The sequence below is a fragment of the Myiozetetes cayanensis genome, unplaced genomic scaffold (assembly GCF_022539395.1).
Source record: "Myiozetetes cayanensis isolate MyiCay16 unplaced genomic scaffold, myiCay2020 scf1, whole genome shotgun sequence".
Lineage (NCBI taxonomy): Eukaryota > Metazoa > Chordata > Aves > Passeriformes > Tyrannidae > Myiozetetes > Myiozetetes cayanensis.
The window spans coordinates 71,458,548-71,484,659 of record NW_026086604.1 but is presented as its reverse complement, the minus strand read 5'-3'; the positions used below and the strand labels follow the sequence as shown (position 1 = coordinate 71,484,659).

The window sequence follows — 26,112 nt, the reverse complement described above, 5'->3', positions numbered from 1 at the left end:
AGTGCCCCTTTTCTCTCTGTGGGAGCTCCCTTCTCCATCAGCCCCTCTTCCTTCCCTTTGACCAGCTGCCAGGAGGTGCTGCCAAGGGTTTGCATGCTCTTTTTTAGGAGGTAAACCGTGCTGCTTGAGTGATCAGGAACAACCTGAAGTGCAGACAGCATTGCCTGGCATGTCATAGTTAGGGGTCTCCTGGGGAAAAGAAAACACCAAACCACAACAAAACACAAATCAAACCACTCTATTTGTGCTGATCCAGCAGTAATTAAAATTCTCCTTGGCTGCAGGAGCTCAAGGGGGAAAGGTGGCTGGAAGAGAGCCAGGCATGCCTCTTCCCCTGTTATGGTCCGTTTGCCACGGGTTTCAATAAGCATGGTTTGTGGGAGCTTTGCCCACTGCAACCTTCAGACAGGCAATAAAAACTGAGTGAGATGTGCAGCACTTAGGGTGAGGACAGTGATGAAGAGGAGAAGACAGCTGGGAGGCAGTGAGGCAGAAGGGGAGGAAGGCAGTGGGGACACAAAGACCTGTGTCTGCATTTCCAAAACTAGCAAGTGCAAAGCTTTACAGAGATGCACAAAATGGAGTCACACTGTCCGTAAGGGTGCCAAGGGACTGCATGCTTACAGCAGAGCAATGTGGCCACAGGGCAGTGAAGTAATGACTTCTCTCTCCACCGAGATGGTCAGACAAAGCCCGATGGGGGCCAAATGTACTGGTTTTCTTTTACTCCCATGGGAAAATTCACAAGGAGTGGAAGTAAACCCACAATGACTCCTTCCAGGGAAACCAAACTGCTTTCAGGTGTTGCTGATGAGTCCTTTGGTGAAAGTGAGTGGGCTTTTAGATCTCCTGCAAAGGGAAAGGCAGCATCCCCAAACCCCTCTGAAGAATAAGGCTGCCAAATAAGTTTAACAGCTTGTGCCTCTTTTAATGGAAATATCACATATTTATGCACATAAACACAGTAAAGTACAAAGGATTAGAAAATGGGCTTAATTTTCAGCCCCCAATTCTAACAAACTGTATGTTAATCCCTGAGAGCACCTGTCAATTGTCTGTCTCTTGCAAGTGAAACTGAAAGTGCAAATTCAAGTGCTCACCTGCAGCACAGGGTGCTTTTCAGATACTGAATCTGAGTGCTAATCTTCAAAACGCTAGGTTGTCAGTAAACAAAAATTATTAGTTAAACCATTCAGTACAACTCAATTCGAAATCCATCCCGACACCTTTGCTGCAGACAGCTAAGAGATTGTCTTCCTACTCTCCAAAGTAATGAGGTCAGCTTATATTCTGGTCACTCCAAAGCCACTGTAAAATTGGTGCCTATGAGTTGTACAGCACTGATGCACCTGCAGACTAAAATCCTCTTTATATTCACAGGACTGGGGAAGTGTATTAGCAGATGCATATTCCTCCAGCTCTGACCTGGGAGAGCAGTTTGGCCAGCACAGCTACTCCAGCAAGAAGTACAAAGAACAGGCTGTGTGCAAAAATCCTTGTTTCAGACATCTGTCATAACCTCTGTCAAGCCCTCACACCGCAGATGTGAGCTGGCAGTGCTGATCTGAGCACTAGTTTTCAATCAACTGAATTTATTTCTCCCATGACACGCACACTTTCATTACAAATTCAGTGAGACCATGGCCAGGTTTTGTGCTGTGGGAGTAGAGGATGGAAAAGTTTCCCCTCTCTTTTAACTGAAGGGAGAAGCCAGTGACAGCAGCAGCTGGGGTCTGCCTGGCTTCCAGAACAGCAACACCTTCAGGAGGACACACCACAGCACATTTCAGTTCAAACAGGCACAATACCTGAACAGAACCTTACTCTGAGATGTGCTGTATGACTTGCTGTTTGTGTTTGACCTCTGCTTCTATGAACATAACATTTCTTCAGCAAGCAGCAGGTTTACAGCCCTTCCTTATCAGAATTTGCCAGGGTTTGGCAGGTTGCTCAGGCTGACTGCTGGTAAAACCAAAGGAAGCCTTTACATGGACTGCAAGAATCTCCAGCAACCTGTGGGAACTGCAGCTTGGAGATGCACTTACATATTAGCGAAGGTTTTCTCCCAGTGTTGAGAGAGAGGGGTGAGGTATTTCCCCCTCCGGGCACCCAGAGGTGTAGTACCAAAGATTACAGTGACATCTGGCCACATTAGTGCCTGAGCTGCCTGATACTGCAGTTCATAGCGTAGAGCTGGACTTGATACCTGGGAAAATTGAACTTCTTCAAGCTGTATAATTTTCTTGTCCTGGCTATAATCTGGGAAGGCTCACAATAAGCCTGTTTTTTTAAAACAGGAATTTAAATATCAACCTAAAAAAAGCCCACCTGTGCCTCACCATCTCCCTTATTTCACATTTAAATGCAATGACAAAAAATTCCCTGAGACTAAAGAGGAGACAACAGATAATGGATAAAGGGAAACCTAACAGGGGAGGCAAATCTTAGGTGATGGTGGCATTCAAAACTTAGCTTCTCTGTTGCTTCAAAGAAATCAGTCCCTGCCCTTGATTTATATCTACAGAAGACATGAATACCTCAACTGCAGAGATATTTCATATGCAGCCCTTTTTATATTCAACAGAGCAAACAATATGCATTAAGACCTGCATCCACACAGAATGTATAGAGCTGTACAGTTTAATGCCTATCCTTAAACTTTGTTTACTGGAATTGAAATAAAGTGCTTAGTATATCGAAAACAATTGCAGACCTGGATTTTCACTGCCACCAACACTGATATGTTTTAAACTTTTCATTATTACTATAAAACCTACCTAATAACATCTACCTATGGAAGGAGAGGGAGGAATGTCTAGTGTCAAAAGCACACTCCTTCATTTTGTCCATTACAAAATGAACACAAAATATAATCCTTTCACATATATGTTGTTTTTCAAGGTGTTTCTCAGTCATTCACCTGGAGCTGGTAAAACAGGAATCCGCAAGAGGACCACTTAGAACTTCCTGCCAACAGCAGACAGATAAACTTAGTAGGTCTTCCACCTCGAAATACGTTTGTGCTCTACCATCAGACATGCTGTGGCATAACCCTTGCTGTATTTCTGCACTTTAAAGGCCATTGCTCAGTATTCCAGCTCCATGAACAGTAGGCATGCACAAAGGCATTCAGCCTGTTATCTTGATCAGATAACAAGACTAGTAGCTCAAGAACCTTCTGAACAACTGCCTTTAAATCAGGTCCTGTTTCTGGCAGGAGACACCTGCCTCAGCTTTTGAGTCTCTGGTGCTCTATTCTTGTCCTGTTCCTCTGCCTTCCTCCGCTCCTCCTTTAGCTCCTTGTATCTCCATTTGGGAATCTGCAAATAGGGGTCATCCTTTGCACTGCTCCTCCTTCTCGCCTTCTCTGGCTGGAAGGTGGGTGGAGGAGCCTTGCTGACACGGACTTTGGGGATGACAAATCCTGGCCTGACGCTGCTCCGCCTAAGCAGGTGAAGCGGCAGGAGGCTTGCTTTCCTTGTGGCTACTGTGTTTACTTGAGAGACTGCAAGGCTGATGGGCTGCAGGCTGGCTCGACGCTCCTTCTTCTTGGGGATCACCGTGACTTTGGAGTTCTGAAAGAGCTTCTCGTAGCTGCTAATGTGATCTTTGTCTTGAGATCGGATCTCCTCTGCTCTCTGCTTCTTAAGGATTTCCTGCACCGCCAGTCTGCGTTTACCGACAGAGGGTGGGCTGCCTGGGCACACAGTCCGGCATGCCAGAGCAATGAAAGGACTGCCCAGGCTTGTTGTCACCTTCACCATGTGGTCAAGGACCCCATCTTCTTCTGGGCCATAGAAGGACCGGAATGAGACAGCTGCCCTTACGCACTCAGAAATCTTCTGCAAACAGGTTTTTGGCTCTGCAGCCTTGGCAAGAAGTTCCTTCATCTTTGGCCATTCTGGTTTATACTGATCAGAAAACTGTTCTGGGCATGGCCTGTCCATCAGCTTTTGCATGATGAAGGCAGATTCTGATCTTCCTGTGAAACAAGCCCATTCCCATGAAGTCAGTCCACGGCTTGGGTCAGTCGCATGGACATTTGCCCCTCAAAAGAAAAAAACAACAACAAAAAACAATTAGTGTTAATTAGTGAAACTGCCCACACTTTTGTTGCTATGATCAGAGGTGAGTCAGGCAAATCCCTGCAAGAAAATGTCATATAAGATACACAATAATATTTGTATCAAAATGAACATGCCCTAAGGACAGATCAGGCTCCTGACTTTCATCACTCCTGATTTGTTCAAAACAAAGTAAAAAATATCAAAGCCGTATATCTAAAATTCTCTTAAAACAATGCAAATAATGAAATAATGAATTTCAGCTGCACTTAATCTTAACTGGCATTTTAAAATCCATTCACTTGTGCTCACAAGAAGAGAGTGATGAATATGGAAAGAAACAATTCTGTCCACAAAAATCCTCCCCATACAGAATGGGGACTTTGCACTGATCACTGCCACTTGTAAGGGAGATCTTGGGCTAATGATCACAAGTTCCATGAAAATATCAACACACTCACCAGGGGTGAAAACAGTGAATAAAATACAAGGAGTTTCCATAAACACATTTAAAATGGAGAAAAACAGAAAGAAAAAGAAAGGGGGAATAGAGAAAACAAGTGTGCAATTCATGTTCTCTCATCTCTGAAAGGATACTATGGAATTAGGAAATGTTGTGAGGATGGTAACAAGGGTGAATAAATATAAGGAAAGTTTCCATAAATGTCAGAGAGTAGATAATGAATGAGATGGACCTTCAGCCTGAGCCCAGAACAGCTGTTCTCATTTACCTGAGATTACCAGCCCTAAGGAAATTAAGTAATTGGTAGCAAAAACTCACTGTTACTGCCAAGTGGACCAGCCATAAGAGGCAACTGGGGCACAAATTAGACAGCAAAGGCTTAGACATTTCAAGCAGAGTCTTAGGTCCTGAAAGAAAATGATTTCTAGTGGCCTGTCCTCCCATTCTCAATTTATGATCTTTTTCCCTCCAATTTTCCCTCCAATTCTGACATCTGTCCCCATCACCATTCTTTTCTTTCATATATTTCTCCGTCCTTCTCCATCTTTGCCTTCCTTCTGATCTCTTCATGTTCCCATAAGCCCCCAAAGATAGGTTTCTTCCCTTGTTCTTCACTCTTTTGCTTTCAAGTTGGATTACACTCTTCTCCTCCTTTACAACTTCTTAGTACTATACCCAACCAGAAAATTGCATGGAAGTCCTCTCAGTTATGGTATTAGGGTGGGACTGTGGGTATTTGTCAATGAGGATGGCATGTGCCCAGTTCTGCTTACACCGAAGAGTTCTGTAAAGGACAGAGGAAGCTCAGTACAGAGAGCACCTGTGGAAGAATTGCTGCAGAATGAGTGGCAACAAGTAGTTGTGGAAGCTGAAGTTAGCAGGACACTGTTGCAAATGCCCAACATCTTACAGCTGGTGAATGCTAAAGGGTACAAAAGGTATGTCCAAAATCTGGCTTGTTGTCAACAATTAGAAAGAGTCTCATAGATGTGTCAGGGACTTAACAAGTGGCACATATTCTGTGAATTGCATCCAATCGACCCTGGGCACTCCACATGGGCACACACATCTTGATGTTTTACAGTATGTGGGCATGTAGGTGAATGAATTAAATCAATAGGAGAGTGAGTGAATATGCTGTTTTCAGGCAGAGATGTTCTTAAGCTGAAAATCCTTTGTTTTATATTCTGCCTTTGAACTTCAACTGATCTCAGAGGGAGCTTTGCACGCTCCAGTGTGCAGACTTTGTTCAGCAGGTCTGCAGCACGTTCCCTGGGACAGGCACTTTGCCCAGCTGCTTTAAATGTAACTCAGCTTTGCAATGTTCAGTCGCAGTTCACACATATTACTCTGCCCCTGTGGATAACTTCTGGGTTCCTTGAAAGAGTTTAAAGCTGGGATATGAACAACGTTTGGCTTATTGAAGGACTTCTCTACCAGATGAAGCACCATTTTCAAACAGCAAACACAAAACAGACCTACGCAGATCTTGTCACAAAAGAAAAGACAATCTGTCCCATTACTTTGGAAGAAGGAGATTTCCAGAGAGTGAGACCTGAGGAAATGAGTAGAGAAATACTGTGATAGTTTTTTTCTTCAGGGTGGATTATCTTAGTGACAGCATTTCAAATTAGAATAAGGAGGACTTAATACAGGGAATGGTAACCAGGAATTGGTTTGTGATGGGTTCAATATAACCTTCCCCACAAAGGAAGTTTTGTCATTACCGGAAAACAAAGGAAAAAAGATAGCATGGGGAAAGTGATCAAAAGCTTAGTTTTAACCCTATTAAGTACCAGTTGACTCCTAAGTCAGCTGAGAAAATCCCTAAAAAGAGGATGCTAGAGACACAGACAAGAGTGAATATAGACAGAGATAACCTAAGCAAAAGAGCCGATCTCAGTTTAAGTGTAATTTGAGTGAAATTTGCAGAAAGGACCATTCAGAGAGAGAGAACACAGGGGTGCTGCACAAATCAAGCATGGGACCCACCCAGACTGGAAGACAGAAAGGAGGCAAAGAGGAGGAAGAGTCAATCAAATCAAAGAGTTCATTAGCTCTGGATTGAAGAAGGGATTTCAAGATCTCAGAGGCAGCAGGGTTTGGTGAGGTTCACGACTGCAAGAAATTACAGTTAAACCAGTCTGGGGAGGAAAAAAGACATACAATCATACACCCTCCTGGTTCACTAGCCTGTTTTGAAACTTCCTACACAAAGTTCCTACCCTTGAATCTCTCGCATCTCAGCCTAGCCTCTTGCCCTAGTCCCTTCTTAACAGTTGCCTCGATCTGTCCTCCTTCCCACTAGAGCTGACTGGGACCATGGCAGACTATGTGGAAGTTGTTTCCTTGTTGCACATACAACAGGCAAGGAATTAATACAGGAAGAAGAGCAGCTAAAGGAATTGTCTTCAAATATAAAATTTAATTCTCAGCTTGTAAACAAGCAAAAGGTATAGACAGCTGCATACCATTAACTTCAAGAAAAAGTCATTCTAGCTCTGATATGGTGCAGCCAGGAGACCTTGGATCAGAGTTGTTAAAAGAGAGCAATGTGGAAAAGCGCTCAGTGGGGATTCTCCACCTTTGCCTGGGGACTGCAATCAGCTCTTGTCTTTGTCTGAGCTAAGCCTGGCCATGTCCCTTGCTGATTTGGACCCTGACCCACAGACTTAATTTCTTGGTTGACCTTAGAACTACCTTGTCTCTACAGACTTGCCCTTGTCACCTAGCCTGCCCAAAAACCACTGCAGTATTGGACGATCCTGGTTACTGTCACAAGCCCTGCTCTGTTCCTTCGAGTAGTGCCTTTGTTGATGAGGCTAGTGCTGAGGCCATGCTGTCACCCTTGGCTCACCTCCCTTTGAGGAGAAGCCTGCTCCTGACAGATAAGTCCCCAGGGCTTTTGGAAAGTTTATCTCAGAAAACAATACTATGGGGAGTATTGAAATCCCAACCTTTTGACAGAAATCAATGCTGACTTTGTACCTTGTATCACAAAATCTTTTCTAAGATGTGATTTACTATAGTTGTATTGATTTTCTGTACAAGTCAGGAGACATTCCTGAACAAAACTGTCATTTAGCAGAATGCCTTATCTGGAATAAACACTAATAGTCATGTCCCTTTATAATTGTGATAGCTGTCTTATTGAATTAATTGTCACTTCAGTGTAAATATAGCCAACAAGTTCTCTTTTAGGAAAACTGCACTTACCACTTGCCTTGCTTTTCCTAAAAAGTTTCCCTGAAGATCATTTTCAGCACAATTAGTTTCAATACACATGCTCCTTTAGGATATCAATATCCTATTTTATTAAGAAGGTTTAATGTCCCTTGAGACGCAAAACTGACATACTGAGTTTAAAGACGGGGAGTGAGGAAGCTCAGGTGTTGTTACCGACCCGTTTTATAGGCAGTATTTAAAACCCAGTCTCCAAATCTGGGACCACTCTGACAACTCTACTAAAGCAGCACTGAGTTTACACTGGAGATTACAGCAGGGCTTGACACGTGAATAACAACCAGGATTTCTGGCTGGCTCGCTTGATGAGTGCTGGCAGTGTCGCGGCCCTGGCAGCGCAGCAGCCTGTGACAAACTGCCGATGAGAGACCGGCTTCCCCCTTCCTCGCTGCGCACTCACCAACAGCGAATTCACATGTTCCAAAGACTCACTTTGAAAGAGCAACATTATGTCCAAGTGTCTCAGAGTGCCTTAATCTTGTAGTGATTGACCTTGGCCACCCTCCAGGAACTCAGATTTTAGAAAGAGCAGTCACTTCGACAATCCAACTCCAACCATCTGTCACACATTGCTGTTACCTTTTCCCCCATCTGACTGTGCTAAATCCAGCATTCAATCCATATTTCAAATCCTGATGGGAAAGTGAGTTATTTTGCTTTACTGACCTCCTGTGTTGCCGTGAGTAGCTGGCCATCCACAGAGGTCTTACCCAAGCCACTGAACAAATACTGGGTTTAAAAACCTCCTGGCTGTAACTCCTCTCTAAACATGCATACCTGCTTTGTAGCTATGCAAGTAGACCCATAGCTGATTATGGGTGTTCCTTCCTATCTTGCCACGCGTTTTTATGTTTTAACAGAACTTTGCCAGTGTATTTGTGAAATCGATTTTTTCATCGAATCTTTTAATGACACTTTCCTTTACCTTCTTCAGCACAGTAGCACTTTATTGTCAGTAGCCACCCAGTATCCCTTAAGTCCCAAACAACTTCTAAATCCTTTCTGAATGAGCATCTTCCTCCCTCCACTTCAGCAGACTCTGCAGTGCTAAAAAGTACTCAGATATTAAAATGGGCGCAGGCAATTTACCACAACTTCCTTTGTGGCCCTTATTTTGAGCTGAAAAAGTGAGGAACTGCAAAATACTCACCAAAACATGTATATAAATTGCAATGTAGAAACTCAAGACTATATTAATTCTACAGCTCTTTAGTCAGTGGATGATCTTTGGGTATCCTCACTATCTCTGATGCACAAACACATTGATACAACTTTCTGTAGGTAAACTGAAGGCAGAGGCCAAGAAAGCCATTTTCTGGCTGGCTAAAGGTTTTTTCTCCACAGTAAGTATTGTACAGAAAGTATTGACTATCATGGTTGCTGCCTCTGGCTATTCAGATGCCAGAGGTAGCAACCACAATAGTCAATACTTTCTGTACAAGAATCAGAATGACAAGGACTGAATTATCAACAAAGCTGAAAGGTTGTGAAATAGCTTCTAGTGACCCAAACAGAAAAAACAAGCTTCCATCAGAACTCTAGTGATCATAATAGAAGGCCATGACACTGTAAGGCAAATTTGACAAGTCATGAAGTCTTAGGATTGAAGTTTCATTTTAAGATTCATAACGGGCACTGGAAAATTCTGAGCTAGCATCTGCACAAAGAATGTGTTAGTCCAGAAAGTGCATCTGTTTTTAGCAGTAGTCTAGCTCTGATAGTCATTTCATAATTTTTTGTCATAAAAATTTAACTCCAAAATGAATTATCTGATTCCAAAGCCCTGATTCCAGTGTAAGAGGCTACAGAACCTTGCAGAAAACAACATGCCAGTTACCACATCATCTAAACATTTTCTGTGTCATCAGTGTGTCATTCCAGCCTAGAAACTGGATATTATTAAATGAATGATAGTAATATCACTACACTTGATAAATTCCTGTGGCTTAAAATATTTTGATTATGAAGGGTTAGACTTTCATGACAGCAAAATCTCTGAAATGTACTACTTATTCAAGATCTCTCTCAATGAAAAGGACCTGTAGGACACTTCGACTAGACAGTAGCAGTATTTACATGTCATTTGCTGTCATTTCCATAATATTTAATTTGTGTCAAATATCTGCAACTGAAATACAAGAATATATGCTAATGTAAGCTAGCTATTTAATTAGTATATAATGATTTATATACAAATTACCTAATATTAAAATGCCATACAACACTGTGGCTGAAAGATGCTCTATTCTAGGACTCCTCCTGTAGAGACTGTTGCCCTTCCAGGGGCCTTCTGAGTCTCCTCTCCAGGACCCCTTCACCTTGCAATGCAATACAGCTGGAAATTCAACTGCAGACAAGGGCTAATAGCAAGAAACATAATTCCTGTTCTCAGATGTGAAGAGAGACAGGTGGGAAGAGATGGACCTGCCCACTCCCGGTGCTATGACTCCTCCTTGCAGCAGAGACAGACCTGCTAGCGCCCTGTTGCCCATAAACCTGGAGACCAAATTCAGAACTTTAGAGGCATTAGAAGAAAATCTGCATCACCAAATTTCCCACCAATGTTCCCTGTGGGATATGGCTCCTATAGCCTACACTCTCCTAATGAGAGCCAGAGCTCTCCAGTCCCTGCCTCAGCTGGAGGCAGAAGTGGAGGTCTGGCTGTGGTCCCACCACCATCATGCAGACTGCAAGAGACCTGCATGTCTTTCCCAGCTGTATAATGAATTTCATCAACTCCTTTTCTACAAATTTTGATGCTTTCCTCCCCAAACTCTCCTGGAAATAAAATGAATCTCACCCTGAGAGCTCTTGGAGAACTCCTGGATGAGAACTCCTGAGGCAAACCGAGTGCCCCCAAGAGCCAACTTTCTTCTTGGTATTTGTGTATAACTGTCTATTATTTAGTTAGATGAAGACAAAGAAGCAGCAAAGCAGTTTGCATACCTGCCATCATCAAGGCTTTCACACATTCCGTTCGACCCTGCATTGCAGATTTCATCAGCGCTGTGAATCCAAACGCATTCCTCTTCTCAATATCGAGCCCAGGAAAATAGTTCAACAAATAGTTTGTAATGGTTATGTGCCCTTTAAAGAAATGAAAAAGCAGAAAAAATATGTCACAGAATGAAGGCGCTCTCTCAAGGTTAAACCAGAAATTACTCCTGGGGATCTGTTAACTGGAAAATGCAGTATTTAAGTATTTAATAATAAATATATTAAGTATTTAATAATAAGATCTCTTTTCTTTGTGTACTCTTCTGCTCATTGCAGTTATCAGCCTTAGGGCTGATGGTTGCAGTCAGCCTTAAGTGGCACTGACTTGTGACCAGAGTGTTGGGATAGAAGGTGGAAAACTTGGGTTCCCACCTCTCTCAAGTTGCTCTCCTTTCTGAAAAGTCAGTTTAAAGTAAGAGAGTAATTGAAGGCCAGAGATAGTTCACTCTGAGGTTGCAAGAGGCCCCAGTTTCTTGATTCAGTGAGTAGCAATGCAAAGGGAATCCCTACAACTTCAGGAAGGATGGCCCATCACCATGGGTAACTGACTGCAAAGGTTCACCTTTTTCCCTTCCCTGCTAAAACTGAGCCTTACAATCATGGTGCTTCATTAAAAAGTGATGATTGCGTATAGTTGTTTCGGCCAATAATGCTAAAAAAACATGTTGGGCCTGATACAAGAGAAAAGACTATTTTGTGTAGGATCCCACGTTTTCATTTTTCCATCTGACAGTGTAAAGCCACTTGTCCACTCACCAGCAAGAGGAAAATGGAGCAGATGTTCATTTTTGCTAGTAAAAAAAATTCATATGCCTTGCGTGCCAGTATAACTAGTTGTCAGCAAGGGCCTACTGAGAAGCTGAAGACATCTCTGGCTAAATGGTTGGAAGATCAAGTAAGACGTCAAATCTTTATAATTGGCCTATCAGGCAAATAGCGAGTGCCATTATGACTCATTTAAAACAGTTTTTCCTTCACTTGTCAATCATTTTATGATGCTTTGATGCTTTATAAAATAATGCAGTCTGTCAGGCAGCTGCAACAATCACAATTTAATTACTGGGAGCTGTAAAAATATTCTCTCATACCACTCTGAAGTCCAGCTGAATATTCTGTGATGCATGACATTCAAATTCATTTGAAATGTTACTGAAGCAAATTATAATTCATACAGGACAATTTAAAAAGTCTATAGTGTCACATCTGGTGCAGATTTAATCAGCAGTCGCTTTGTACCAACACTGTCCTGCACTCACTTTGAAAAACAAGTTAAGAAAATCTTTGCTGATTAATTTAAGATGTTTTGCAGATGTTACTCTTTTTCTCCTATAATTTTTTGTACTCTGCTACCTTTCTACATAACTGGAGACTCTCCTGAAACATGAGCAAATGTAGAGATAGTGCAGATCAGCTGACAAACTCCAGAGTCTGAGAAAACCAAATAATGAGCTCCCAGTACCTTGTGCAGTCTGATGAGAATAAAATATAAAGATGTAACAAACCACAAGAAGAAGAACAAAGCAAAAGTGAACTGGGTTCAGGGAGGGATCAAGTGACCTGGTCCTGCTTACTCAATACAGAGGCTTCAGCTTCTCTGACTTTATGGCATAAGATCAAATCCTAGCAGGGTATTGGTTACTACTGGGAGAATCTTTGTGCCCAAATTGTTTTGCAGGACACTTTCTGTTTCACTGATGTAGAGCATGTGTCTTCATGAAGGCTTTGAAACAGCTGAAATACTGCTTTTTGACCACAGAAACCAGAGACAAACTGAAACAAGGAGAAATAATAAAATGGAAGATTTTTCAGCAATTATTACATCACTAACAATTTTCTTCCCTTTACCAAAAGTATAATTGCAGAAACAGATGTTTTGCAAATCTGGGGTGATCCTAAAAGGTAATCCTGAAAGATCTTGCTCAACCTAAATTCTCGAGGGGACTACAGATGGCCTCAAATGAGACAGAAAAAAAATACCAACAATAAAATAACAAAGAAAGTTAAGAAGTTTGTGATTCTCGGAAGTTTTTTGTCTCAGGGATTCCTGAAAACCACTTCAATTTTAATCTGCAAGATCTTCTATCCTCTGAGGTTTGCTTAAGATTTCTAGTTCAAACGGATCTAAAATTCAAAGCAAAATTCAGAGCTGCCAAGTTTTTGTTCAGTCCCTATCATACACTTTGGATTTAGGGCCATGAAGTTCGCTTTGGTTCTCCTCTGTCTGGGTACACAAGCAGTGTGTACCTAAATCATAAACCAGGTGAGTCTTCAGTGATGTAAAGTCTGGTATGAACAGCATATGCAGCTCTAAAATAAATGAGCCTGGCCTCAGCCAGTTTAAGGATACTGAATTCAAATCAGGCTTTTGCTGTTTGCAAGCAAGATCTATCTTCTACCACAACTGGCATGCTAAAGGTACACTTCTCCCTGTGAGCCACATTTAGAGATCAGCACAGATGTCTGTAATAGCTTAATTCACTTAATTGCTGCCACAAAGGAAATGCCTGTAATGATGACAATATTGCCTAATAATCTATGTAATGCAGGCAGAAGGATAAGCTGCATAGTAAGGAAGATGCTTTGTCAAATAGCATTGCTATTTTGAAATGTACCTGCAAAACACTTTTGTTTAGTTTGTGGGTGGTGAATGGATGGAACAAAAGACACCCAGCAGGCTTTATCCTCTGGGTATTTTAGGTGTTTGCATTCTCATATCTTTCTTAATGAACAGAAGCTGGGATAATTTCCAATTTTGTGTTCCCAGCTCTACAGCCTTTCCCCAAGCTGGTCCCTGTAACATAAAATATCTATACCCTGTAAGCAAATATGACTGTCTCTGAACAGCAGTGCATGCCAACTACCTTACACTGATGTAGCTATGCCTACATCAGCAGCAGAACTGAGAAAAGAAAAACTCATTTTTCTCCTTATTCTTTCTCTTCTTTAATTCACTCTCCTTCCTCCCTTTCTTTGCACTTGTTATTTCAATCTCTTGTTTGCATCAACCCTTCCTTTTTTTCTGCATTGTCCTCATAATTATGTTTAATGATTTTGCTTCTGCTTCAACAGCATCACCACTCGTTTCTGGGCACCACCTGCTGCAGGCTGCAATGAATTTACAGTTTTGGAAGGCAAGCTCTCTTTGAGAAGGGATATGAGAAATAAGAAATATTGAGAAACCAAATGAACAGACCAATTTTCAAACCTGAAACTTACACACAAAGCAGAGCACTTTGTAGTTATTTTTCAATACCAGTAAGCTTGTTAAGAAAGAACTGCTTTTCACTGATCCATCCAACCTGTCTTTCTCAGGTCAGCCCATGCAAAGAACTTCAGCTTTAGATACTTCTTTTGAAGGATGAGAAAATCTCAAAATATCAAAAGCAATATGAGAAACTGAATTCACTTATCTTCTGAGACTCAGATTTGAGCACCATGTCTGGGCAGTCATTAAATGGCATAAGCAAGTGTGGATTTTAAACTCCACTAGCACAAGTAAAGAGGCCTCTCTGTCATCTCCCTTGGTATCTGTATCTCATAATATAAATGCAGCCTCTGCAACACAAAGAACAATTCCTCAGGACTGCAGCTTTTTTCCCATCCAGCTCCTCTTTGAGGTCTGGACATACATGATGGCTCACTTGGCCAGTGGATCATAACAAAAATGGCAACACTTTCTGAAACGTTCTAATATTACCTTACAATTAACTGAAATATGGTGTATTTGCTATTAGACTTTCCATAGGAAAACCCATAATTTTGGTATAAATAACAGTTATCTCAGAATAATTTATTTTGCAAAAATGTTATATTTCCATGTCCTAAAGTTAACAAAAAAACCCCAACAAATAATTCTCCTCTAAAGGCAAGCTTGCATAAGCTTTGCTTTCAGAACTTTATAATACACTGCTCAGCATTACTACTTAACATCCAGCAATAATTAAGCGGCATCTATTGCACTGTAGCTCCTCTGGTTGCAATGTTAACCTCACAGTAATCTCTATTAACACTGCAGCATCTTATGATAATTAATTAAATAACTGGTGTTAACACTGGAGCTCAGGATTATCACAGGCAGGGGAAAACATCCAAGTTGCTGAGTGTTTGTATAAGCTTCTGCTGACTACAGTCATTTCCAGTTGCTTTGGGGATCAATAGCAAGTACTGGCAGAGAGTGTCAAGTGAATGTCAGCCTGCTGGATTAATTCCAAGCTCATTATCATGAGTTATAAAGGTCAGGAAGGAATGAGTGCTAAACCTTTTGTAGTCCAAATTTATATTAAGTCAGATAAATCAAAGTAGATTAGTGTTTTGGAGGCTTCTCCACTTTCTTTGGAAAGCTACCATAACTCATGACTTTGGTATGAATGTGACTACTGTGATCACAATTGTTTCTTCCAGATGCAAGACCCATCTTGCAATGACTTCTTTATCAGAGTTCTCTTTTTGGTACGACTCAAAGCAAAGTTGTGTTTCTATTCTGCGTTTCCTTCAAGCAGACAGCATCTGGGAGTGACTACTATGTCCCATGAACTTCCACAAACATCCCATACTCTCCATCAGTCAGAAAACATGATAAAGACCAGGTGTGCATTTCCTTGTAAGCCACTGCCTTTGAGGAGCATGTTTGAGTGATGCAAAGGAAACCAGGGATGCAGAGCTAGACGGCCCTTGGAAAAGCTTTTACACTGCAAAGTGATGATGGCATCCTTGGCAAAATTTTTCCTGGTTTACATGCTTTGGCACTTTGTTAACACTTGTAAGAGAAAACTAAAGCTTCCCTTAAAGATTAAAGTGCAGCCTTTCAGTTTTAACAGAAATAATCAACTGATTGTTTTTTAACTGCACACTTGAAACTGGTAACTCTCTTGGTAGTTTCTCTTATATTTAAGTGATCTGATACACTGGTTCACTGAATATTATCATGCTGGGAGCTGTAAAAGAAAACCTGGGGCTAAACCTGCTCTCACTGCAGTTTGCAACAGGATTAAGATGGTTGATGTCAATATCAGTCCGTTATAAAAGGAGCACTGGCAAACACTAAATCCTGTTCAGGAATTTTTGCTTTTACCTATGCAGTGGATGAAGAATGTCTTAGCAGATAAGGTATTTGTTAATGATGATACATTTTCCTACAGTCAGGCATTACTACAGATCCACTGAGGTAGGTGTAACAAGCATGGGAGAAAATATGTTATAATGCAATAATACAACACATTACCCGTCCACAGTGTTCACTTGTTGCTTGCCAGAGCAAATGTAGGCAATAAGCTTAAAAGAAGAAAGCAGTATAATACTGCACACTTGGGACAAGATTTTCTTTATTTTTTAAGTTAAAATCATTAATGGTATCTACTAGAAATGTATAACTTTTGCTGTCTTAATCTACTGGATAAATATTACTATAGATCAATTAGTTGAAAGAAAACAACGACAAACTTGGGAGTGGGTTTGGCCAGGATTATTTTACACAGGTTAATTTCTTTCAGCAATTTGAAAAACAATCCTGAAAAAAGTAGCCAAAACACACACTTCTCCCAAGACCCTGAGCGTAAGAGGTGATTCAGAGAGCCTTACCTGCCTGTGCAGCTGTAATTAGAGCTGTGTTCCCTTCGTTGTCCTGCCAGTTCACATCAAGGTGAGGGCATTGTGCTAAGGCTATTACAATATCCACATAACCTTGGTAACAGGCAATGATGAGACCATTCTGTAAGTAAAATATGAAGTGAGAGTGAGGTTTACCAGACTCAAAAAAGTTCAGTGAAGAAGCATACTAGTCTGCTTTTTTATTTATTTTATTTCTAGACTGAAAAACTGAAAAGGTATCAGCATAACTAGTGATTAGCTCCAGGCGCAATGTTCAGATCTCAAACACTTCTTTTTATCTCTGCCCTTTGGCAAGTAACATCTGATACTCCTCAGAAATACCTGAGAGAGTAGGTATTACATTATGCTACATGCAAAGTAACTGCTTATAAATGGCTCATGTTTATATGGCTATATACTCTATATCCAAATGAGACTAAATCTGATTTTATTATATAATAAAATGAAGCCAAGCAGGTAAGATGAACTGGACCTGCTCTGAATATTAATTCTCTGAAAAACTCCTACTTGTTCTCTGAGGGGGAAGTGTTAGGCAGGAGTTGTGTTCATACTGCTTGTTGCTATCTTTAAATACTTCAGATTTCCCATTAGAACTACATCTCCTTTTTTTTCATTATCGTAAATAAAATGAAATGGCTTTCAGAATTCCTGTTTAATGTGCTTTATGACAGCTGCAAGCTGTAAAACTTCCAGCAGGAAGCCAAGGCTTCAGGTAAACCTTGTAACTCTACTTGGTACCCAGATAATGTTTCATTCCACGGGGGTAAAACTGACGATTTTCCTAAAATACAGCAAAATACACTTGTCATTAATTAAATGGAACTACAGTACTTAATCCTGGTTTCTCACTTGACCACTAGGATGAACGCCATTGTCTCTGGTCCTCGGGATTACTTGGGCAGCATTACTGCACGGGGCTGATGGGTGTAGAGGAGGGCAGGTGCAGATAAATTAATGCTCACTGTGCTCCCTCTTCACTGCCAACACATAACTCAGTTTAATTGAGCTCAGCATCAGTATCTGACTACCAAAAAGAGAAGGGTAGAGACACAAATCCCAAACTCTGGTAATCCTCCTTGCCTGAAATGCACTCACACAGGCATGTCGCAAGTTCATAACCAAAAAAGACTATCAAGAAGGAGAACCTGGTTGTGAAAACAGAATGGCCCACCTTGACTCCTCCATCATTTTTCTAAGCAGCTCTTACTTACACATTCTTTTTATTTCTTTTCCCCATGGACACTACTGAGACAGAGACATTCATCAAATGAAAACTGTGCCTTCTGATTTATTATCATTATAACTGTTTAGTTAATATTTCAGTGTCCTGCTCCACTGTTTTTCTGGATAGCTCTGTTGGCTTAGGTGGCAAATAGCTTCACTGCCAACTCTTTAGGCTGTTCAGAGGCTATGTAGGTTATTTCACATCTTCCAATAAAATAATTACTCTGATTTCTTTTATTCTCAAGTCTCCCTTGTCCTCAGCATGAAGCAACACCCACCATTGCTTTATAAAGAGCATCTCCATTTCCTTGTGAAGAGCCTCTAATACTTCAAAGCCTTCTATTGAAATTGTACAGAGGATTCTTCTAAAAGTATTTTTTTTCAAATATATATATAAGTTTTCACTCAAATGTATCTACTTTCCTGGTGGGATTGTTCTGATTAATCCCAGTTTTGCTACAATGTAATAGCTTTTAGCTTTAAAAAAAAATGTGTCATTCTCCACTTGGTAAGAATTTGAGCATTATTTTAGTTTCTTTAATAATTTCATTTTTCATCCGATGTTGATGATATAGTCCTTTACAACTCCAAAATCTCTGCAGATTTAAAACACTACCCAGTCATTCAATAAAATGTCAGTTACTAACGATAGCAAAAAACTAAGTTTGCAATAGTTTGGAGACCTAAAACTCTTGACAATAAGAAGTGAGGTCCTATTGTTCCCTGAAAGAAATGACATTATTTAAGAGAGTGGTAGTTCCAAAAAAGTTGTAAGAATAACTTCAGGTAGCTATCATCTCTAACGGTTAAAAACTGTTTCACCCAGTATCTGGAGGATATTTTTACAGTATATTTTCACTGAAAAGTTTTGTCTTCTAAAAATATTTAGCAGGTGCTAAAAAAAAAAAAAAAAAGTTCATTTTTTGGATCTCTCTGTAAAAGAAACACAAAAATGATTAAAATTAAAAAATACAGTAAAATTTTGTAAAACAATAATGAATAACAAACCTTAGCTCTTTTTTGTGAGAGATTTTTGCATTACAGTGTTTGGAACTTTTGTCCTACTTTTAGCAGGTACATCCATCAGATAGGATCTAATGCATCCAACACTGGCATTCTGATTTCAGCAGATATGAGTCACAAATTATCTCAAAATCAATCAAACTCATTCACCATTCTGAGTTTACAAACCAGAAGGATTATTAAGGTATCAACATTTTCTGAAGTTTGTTTTGCAAAAATGCTATCAAAGACTGCTTCCTTTAGGATAAAGAAAGACAACAGAGAGTAGGAGCTTTCTGAGGGATTACATGATGCAGTAGCATGGAAAACCATTCTTGAAGGATGGTTATACAAAGTGGGTCTGAAGTTGGTCAGATAAGAGTGTGAGAACCTGACATTCAATGGAGTGTGTGCCCAGCCATCCCTGGTTGAGAAGCAAAACAAGCAATCACATGAGGACATAAAAACAAATCCCTTCTGCCCTATGGTTACCAGCACTGTCCATGGCTGTAAAGCTGATGTGAGTGCTCCCTTCTTAGCCTCACCCGTTACATGTTCCATAGGGAGGGGGCTGAGCCAGACTGCTTGCTGAGGGACTGCTTTCCTTTGCATAACCCTTTTAAATGTGTCACATACTGAAATGGGCTGCAGGAGGCTACAGCTTTAGGATGAAAGTTGCAATAAACTCCTAGATTTGATGATTACTTCCCAAATCCTCATCCAGTGATACCATGATGATGTGTGCTACCAAGTTGCTTTTTCTTTTGTCTTTTTTTTATCTTTTTGCATCCGTTTCTGGCCCTGTCTGTATTCTGCTTGCTGAAAAGTAGTACAAGCAGATCATTCAAAATGTGCAATCAGTAAATAATAATGTGAGTTATTACTCTGGAATCTTTCAGTTCATACACCAATAAATACCATAATATATTAAAAACTCCTTCAACAGCCCTAATTAATAAATATAAGTGACACAAAATTGCTTTCAACAAAGTGCCTTTTGAAGCAATCAGTAAAGCAGTAGTCTGTATCACAGCAGTCTGGTGGAAAAAACAGCTGTACACTTAATGTCTTTCAAAAAGATAAAAATAAATTAGTTTTAGTTAGAAAATACCAAACCTGAGCAATCTGATTACTCTCAGAAAAGAGAGGACATTAATGTTCTACCAAGTCATCAATTATTCTGCTCCTCATATGAAGGGTCATGGTGTAATTATGAAGTGGTCAGTGTACATGGGGAAAAAATACATTTTTTAAATTGAGTTTTACTATTACTTTTGTCAGTAAGATCCATTTTCAGAAATATTCACTACATGTGAAAGCTTTAGGAAAAAGGAAAAATGGTGATTCTTAAAAGTATGTCCTTTCCCTCAGACTTCAACAGCGTCCTTCAACAGCAATCTTTCTGCTCTCTTCCCTTTCATATAACCACAGTCACCACTTATTTTAAATCATAACAAAACCTCAAACTATTCCCATTAATATATAATAATTATCATCAATTATTAGATGGTACAATTGTACATATGTCACAGCATGCAAGCACAGTATCCCTGTTTTTCAAGGACTTCCTCTCTCTCGATCAGTAGCCAGGGTTGCTCCCAGAGCAATGAAACAGAAAGGCAAAAAAATCTGTTTTAATCCTCTGTGCTAAGAGACCTTAAATATAAACCAAGATTTGCAACAGATCCTATTTCATTTTTCAAATATCTCATACAGACTCTGAGTGACAAACAAGAAAGCATGAGTCATCCATCACATCAACTACATTAACAATTGCTGTCTTTTTTTCCACATAAGGAATGGTTGAAAATCAGCTCAGTAACTTTTTTTTCCAAGTTAAAGCCACAATATTCCCAGGTGTTGAGGGCTCTCTCTTTCCTCTGTGAAATATTTGGCATTTCACAGAGCTTTCCCTCAGTTTTTCTATGACATACCTGATTTTTATGTATTTAGCATAGTTTTGAAAGATTTCCCTTTGTTTTGAAGAGACAGAGCAAAATTAACAATACTTTATTTAGAATGCATGACAAAACCATCAATCTGGGATAAATTATTTATTTTTATAACTAATTTTCTTATTTTCTTCCCAGAGCACATTAATGAACATTTCAGGCATGAAGTTAATTAGATGTTGCTACACCTTCTTTGAGCAGTGAAACTCTTGATTCTGCTTAAACTGATAATTCTTCATGTACTTTTGATTTCATGTAAGACTAGAATAGTGCTGCCATTATGAAAATAAACTCTGCTTTGCTCAGCTGTGATGACATAACATGCCTAAGTGAAGTCATGGATATCTCAGGAGACAATTTTGTAAATCAGATATTATGACAAAATTACATATGTAAGGCTAATTGTCCACTAGATCATTACAGGTAATAGAAATCACAAGAAATATTAGAGGATCACTATTGAACTCAAGCTGAACAGCAAGCAAATTACATACAGCATGCAATTAATTTATTTTTAAAAAGTCTCTTCAGGCAACTTTTCTTCCACCAAAATGCTGAGATTGAAAGCAGCTTATTATAGTTTTTTGCCCGTTATCCCAGACAAAATTGAGATTGGCACAAGACTAAATTGATATTACCCACTGCTCTTCATGAGCATCTTGATAAATCAACTGCCCAGTTTCCTTTGCATGCATCTGTAAGTATTAATGACAATTCTGCAAGGTTGGTTTACCAGCAATGATTAAAACCGCATATAATTGAATTAAGTGAGATAATGATTCGTTGTAATCCATAATCACATGCAAGGACAACTATGAAAATTATGCCTAAGTTAAAAACACACTATATAAAAAATATAATGAGTAATAGAAATGGAAGAATAAAAAAGATAAAGGAATAAAAAGTTGTGTTTCAACTTTTTCTTGTTGATTCACTAAAATAAAAATTCATATATTTTACACCTTGTGTTATACAAAACTCACTATTAGAACTATATATAGGTATCACTCACTATAACGTAACATATACAAAGCAAAAAAAAAAATTTAAAATCAGGTCAAGTTTTCAAAATAAATCTACCAAAAACATTTGAGGGGAATTCTGATGTCCACTAGTAACTCTAAAACTCTCTTAACAGAGATTCTAAATTTACACTGTACTAAGAAAGAGCAAAAATTAGCACTGAGCACCACTACCCGCTATGCACTAATTTGTGTGTCATGCACAAAACTCTCCAGATTACATATGGCAATCTGAGAAACATTCATAAATGGATTGAGCTTGTATTATATTTGGTTTGGGTTGATTAGTTCAACAGTAACTGGAATGAGGTAATTATTCAGGTCATCAGCCCCATGAGAAGTGGTGTTTATGTGCTACAGAAGTCCATCAAGCACATAAGCTTTAATATTATCTGCACAAAATAATTTAGACTGACCTTTTAGAGAAAGGGCTGCAACAGCTTAGTCACATACAAATTTGTGTTGGGAAAGTGACAAAAAAGAACTTAAAGAATTTAAATAAATTTTGTCCTGTTGTTGCTTAGACAAAACCCCACGTGCCTGGAGAGGGTAAGGGAGGAGAGGCTAATTTTGTCAGGGAAAATGATCCAAGAAATACAAAAGGGTATTCAAGCAGAGATGAAACATCAGCGTGCTAAACTCACTGCCTGCTCTGCAGAGGAACATTATAGCCAGAAGCACAATCCTGTATCCAAAAGCAAGCTCAAATGGCACTGCCCCTTCCGGTGCCTGAATACTGAAGGCATAAAATTGCTGCCTTTGCTTTGCAGCATTATGATCACTCACTGATTCATTTCTCATCATGAACTGCACTCCACTACATAAAAGCACAGGCCAGTCCACGGACACACAGATGATGACTCACCACTCTTCTCCTCCATTTTTGGGGATATGTTCAACTTCACTTATTTCGTAAATACCTCTTGAATCAGTCAGGTCACATGTCTTTAAGTAAAGGTATAGCTTAGTATATGTATCATCTCTGCAGAAATCCTTCCTTAATCTATTCTAATCCAAATCTCCATGATCACCTCTAAAAATAGTCCTAGGAAAGTTCGTTTTCCTATGCCTGCAAAAGCTTGCATTATACAACGAAGAAAGCCAGTGCTGCATGTGTAATAAGTCAGACAACAAGAAAAGTCAATAAAAATAGTGTGACTTTCCTTATTTACTAAAATGTACGTTGTCTGGTTTGGATTCAGTATCACTGGTGATATAGCAGCTGGCAGAAACCTTGGAAAGTAACTTCTGAGAGCCATAAGGGACATACAAGACAAATAAACACATGCTGTGTAGCCAGAGACATTCCAGTGGGTGGGATATATAGGAAATTATATTTTTTTAATCATATGACAATACTGGTACTTATGAGGCATTAACCCTTCTTTCTATTTTTTTTTAATATCAAGACACATAATAAAAGCAAATAGGAAATCTAATACCCTTGAGCTGATGGGGACTTAAGGGTCATACACTGTTCCACAAGAGGATGGAGTACCTGCCCAGCTCCTACACTGCCCCACATCTTCCAACAACAGCCATCTAGTTGCCTCTTGGCACTGCTGCCTTGACTGAAGTTGGGGGGAGAGGACAACAGAAGAGTCAGATGATTTTCAACCTCTGGGAAGCCTGATGGGAGGAAAACTGGACCATTACACCAAAAGTAGTGATACTCTTTTTTTCCTTGCTCCTGCAGGGAATTCTCATCTTCCAGGTAAGGCAACATCTGGGCACTCAGGAGCCCTGCACCTCATCCTGCCCCTCTCCCCAGCTGCTCCAGGAGCCATGGAGGGCATCTTCTCTCTCATACTCCTTTACCTGCAGCATCTGCTGCAGCCTCTCACCTCACACATCTCCACCAAATCACACCATGTCCAAAGGGCTCGAGGGCTGACGAAGCACAGAATATATTTCTTGACTGTATAACCTGCCAAATGGCCAATGCTTGCAAGACCTCCTCTCCCCATCACTGGAGAAAAGGGCCACTTTACTCCTCACTGTGTCATATCTGCTCAACAATCCTTTTCATGGCAGAAGTAGGACAGAAGCAGAGGACACTCAGGATTACATCTAACAGTGGAAACAACCCCGCAAAAAAATATGAGCCAAGGGACACTGTGCCAACTGAGGAGGCTGGCTGCATTGCCAGCTGTTTTCCTATGAGTTAATATGACCTTGATGACACTCCTTGAAACACCAGCCACTGGATCTATGTTGTCACATGAAAAATCTTCTATTGCTCTTTCCTCTCTGAACCTCAGCTTGAACTGAGGACCTGAACATGTGAACAAGAGCTAATTGCAGCTACAACTAACTCAGGCATATTTTAATGTTGAGGTGCTTGAGTTAGGAAATTTAATGTGATTCCATTAAAACATATTCTAAAAAAAAAATGTTCAGGATGTTAGTAGGCATACACATTCATGCTCAGGATCAATTTTGTTAAAATATTGTACTCTTTTGCAGTGAGAGCAGTAGAGACTATATTAGGAATGTATTCATCAATCTGAAGTTCCAACAGGTGGGAGACATTCCTTTGCTAGTGGCAGAGATGGTTGTGCAATCAAGCAATATACAGAATCAAGAAGTTTATATGGAAAGAGAGGAAACTGAGATCATTTTCCCTCATAGTTCTATCTGATGTAGTGCAATCAGTACAAAATAAAGCTTTGCAATGTATGTGAGATCTCTGGTCATAGCAGAAGTAGCTGAAAGGAAATTATCTCAGGATTCAATAACATGGTAAATCAAACCAGAATTCCATTTTTGGGAAAGGGTTCCATTTTCAGTTTGGGGGATGTCTGGCTGTAAAGGACAGAAAATAGTGTGGGAAGATTGTAGGGGAAGCAACACAAATTTTATCTCGTTAAATTTCTCATTTTCATTTTATTTAAACTGTCATGTTAGTTACAACTAATAAATAGTGATGATTCCTGATAAATAATGCAGTCTTTACTAATCCTAGATTACCTGTTTGTACTGCATATAGTGATCAGTGTTAATACTGTCAAATGTTTGTGCTAAATTTTGATAATGTTGACAGTAGTAACACATGATATATGGCAGCCAAATTTATACAGTTCTCTTTGCTATCACTATTTTAGTACCTGTGCTAAACACAGGTCACTCTGTATTAAAAAAGTGAAAGGTCTGGCTTCAGAAAAGAATGTAAATTATCTACTGTGAGGGTGGTGAGGCCCTGGAGCAGATTGCCCAGAGAACTTCTGAATGCCTCATCCTTGCAAGTGTTCAAGGCCAGGTTGGATGGGGCCCTGAGCAACCTGATCTACTGGGTGGCATCACTGCCCACGGCAGGGGTTTGGAACTAGGTCTCTTCCACACCAAACCATTCTTTGACTCTATGATTCTATGTTCAGAACTTTAATGAGGGTGTCCTGATCTAAACCCTGAAGGCATTTTTACCCCAAATCCCATGTCTGTACTTTAAGGCACTTTAAGCATTAGCAACCCATTAACTGCAGAGGGCTTGGGAGTCAATGTGACAGACTCCCACCAACATCAGGAAACGGTGAGCGGATTTTAATTTCATTTTTCTTTCACTGGCTTGTTATGCAATGTTCATAGAGATTTCCAGTGGCTGGAAACTATTCTGTGAACAAGGATGATGTATTTCTGGATCCTTAAATGAACAGGACATTATTATGCTTTGCTTGGAACAGGTGTTTCCAGCTAGCAATAGATTCAAAGGAGCAGCAAACTGCTGACTGCTTCCTCCTGTGGACATCTGAGGTTGGGAGCACCTGCTGCTTTGGCCATTTCCTGCAGAAAGATGCAACGGGTTTGGGAACCATTGGAAGAAACTGTGTTTATAATAAAGCTCAAACTACACCTTTCTTGGAAATAATTATGTGCAAAACATTTTTGAAAATTTTTCATTTGCCATATTAGTTTTAAATCTGATATTGCAATTGTAATCTCCCTATCAACTCTATCATTGAAGCATTTTGTTTATTCTGTTTTCAGAAAGACAAAACCTCTAAGAGGTAAACAAAATGATAATCAAAGGCAGATCATCTAACAGTGTAACTCAAATCTGATGTGACCTGTATGAAGTGTACTCACTCACCAGATAAGACCTTTAGAGAAATCAGTTTAGATGTGAACTATAAGTCCTGTGCCTGGCAGACTCTACTGCTAACTTCTCTTCGAGTCTCTAAATATATATACATATTCACACACATTTAAGATGAAAAGGAGATTTTGCAGCATTTTAAAAACACATTTTGTAGCGCATTCATGACATAGCGTAGCACATTAGAAGCCATATGAGGTGCATTTTGTGCACTGACATAACTCTGTCAAAAAGAGCTCCCTTTGGCTTTAAAGTACATGATTCAACTCCTCTCTGTGTTTAATAGATGTATTTTCCTTTTTGTTATGTTCTGTCAGATACCAGCAGGCCGAAACTTAGATCTGTTGCAAGAGGCTATATAGAGTGTTTGAATACATAGCTTTTTCCAGGAGACCTCTCCAAAAGTAATGGCTCACAAAATCTTTGTAAAGATAAATTTCAGTTT

At 39.8% G+C, this 26,112-nt stretch overlaps 1 protein-coding gene across 1 annotated transcript in view; it reads right to left on the bottom strand.

Moving 5' to 3' along the window:
* Positions 1-925: 925 nt before the first annotated feature.
* ANKRD33B (ankyrin repeat domain 33B) overlaps positions 926-26,112 on the bottom strand; it is a 41,968-nt gene continuing 16,781 nt past the window's right edge. Inside the window, exons 2-4 of the mRNA XM_050324613.1 lie at positions 16,345-16,474; positions 10,717-10,857; positions 926-4,048 (exon numbers count right to left, since the gene is read on the bottom strand). Coding sequence (XP_050180570.1) covers positions 3,198-4,048; positions 10,717-10,857; positions 16,345-16,474 — 1,122 coding nt within the window. The 3' untranslated portion in view covers positions 926-3,197. The remainder of the gene's footprint in view (positions 4,049-10,716; positions 10,858-16,344; positions 16,475-26,112) is intronic.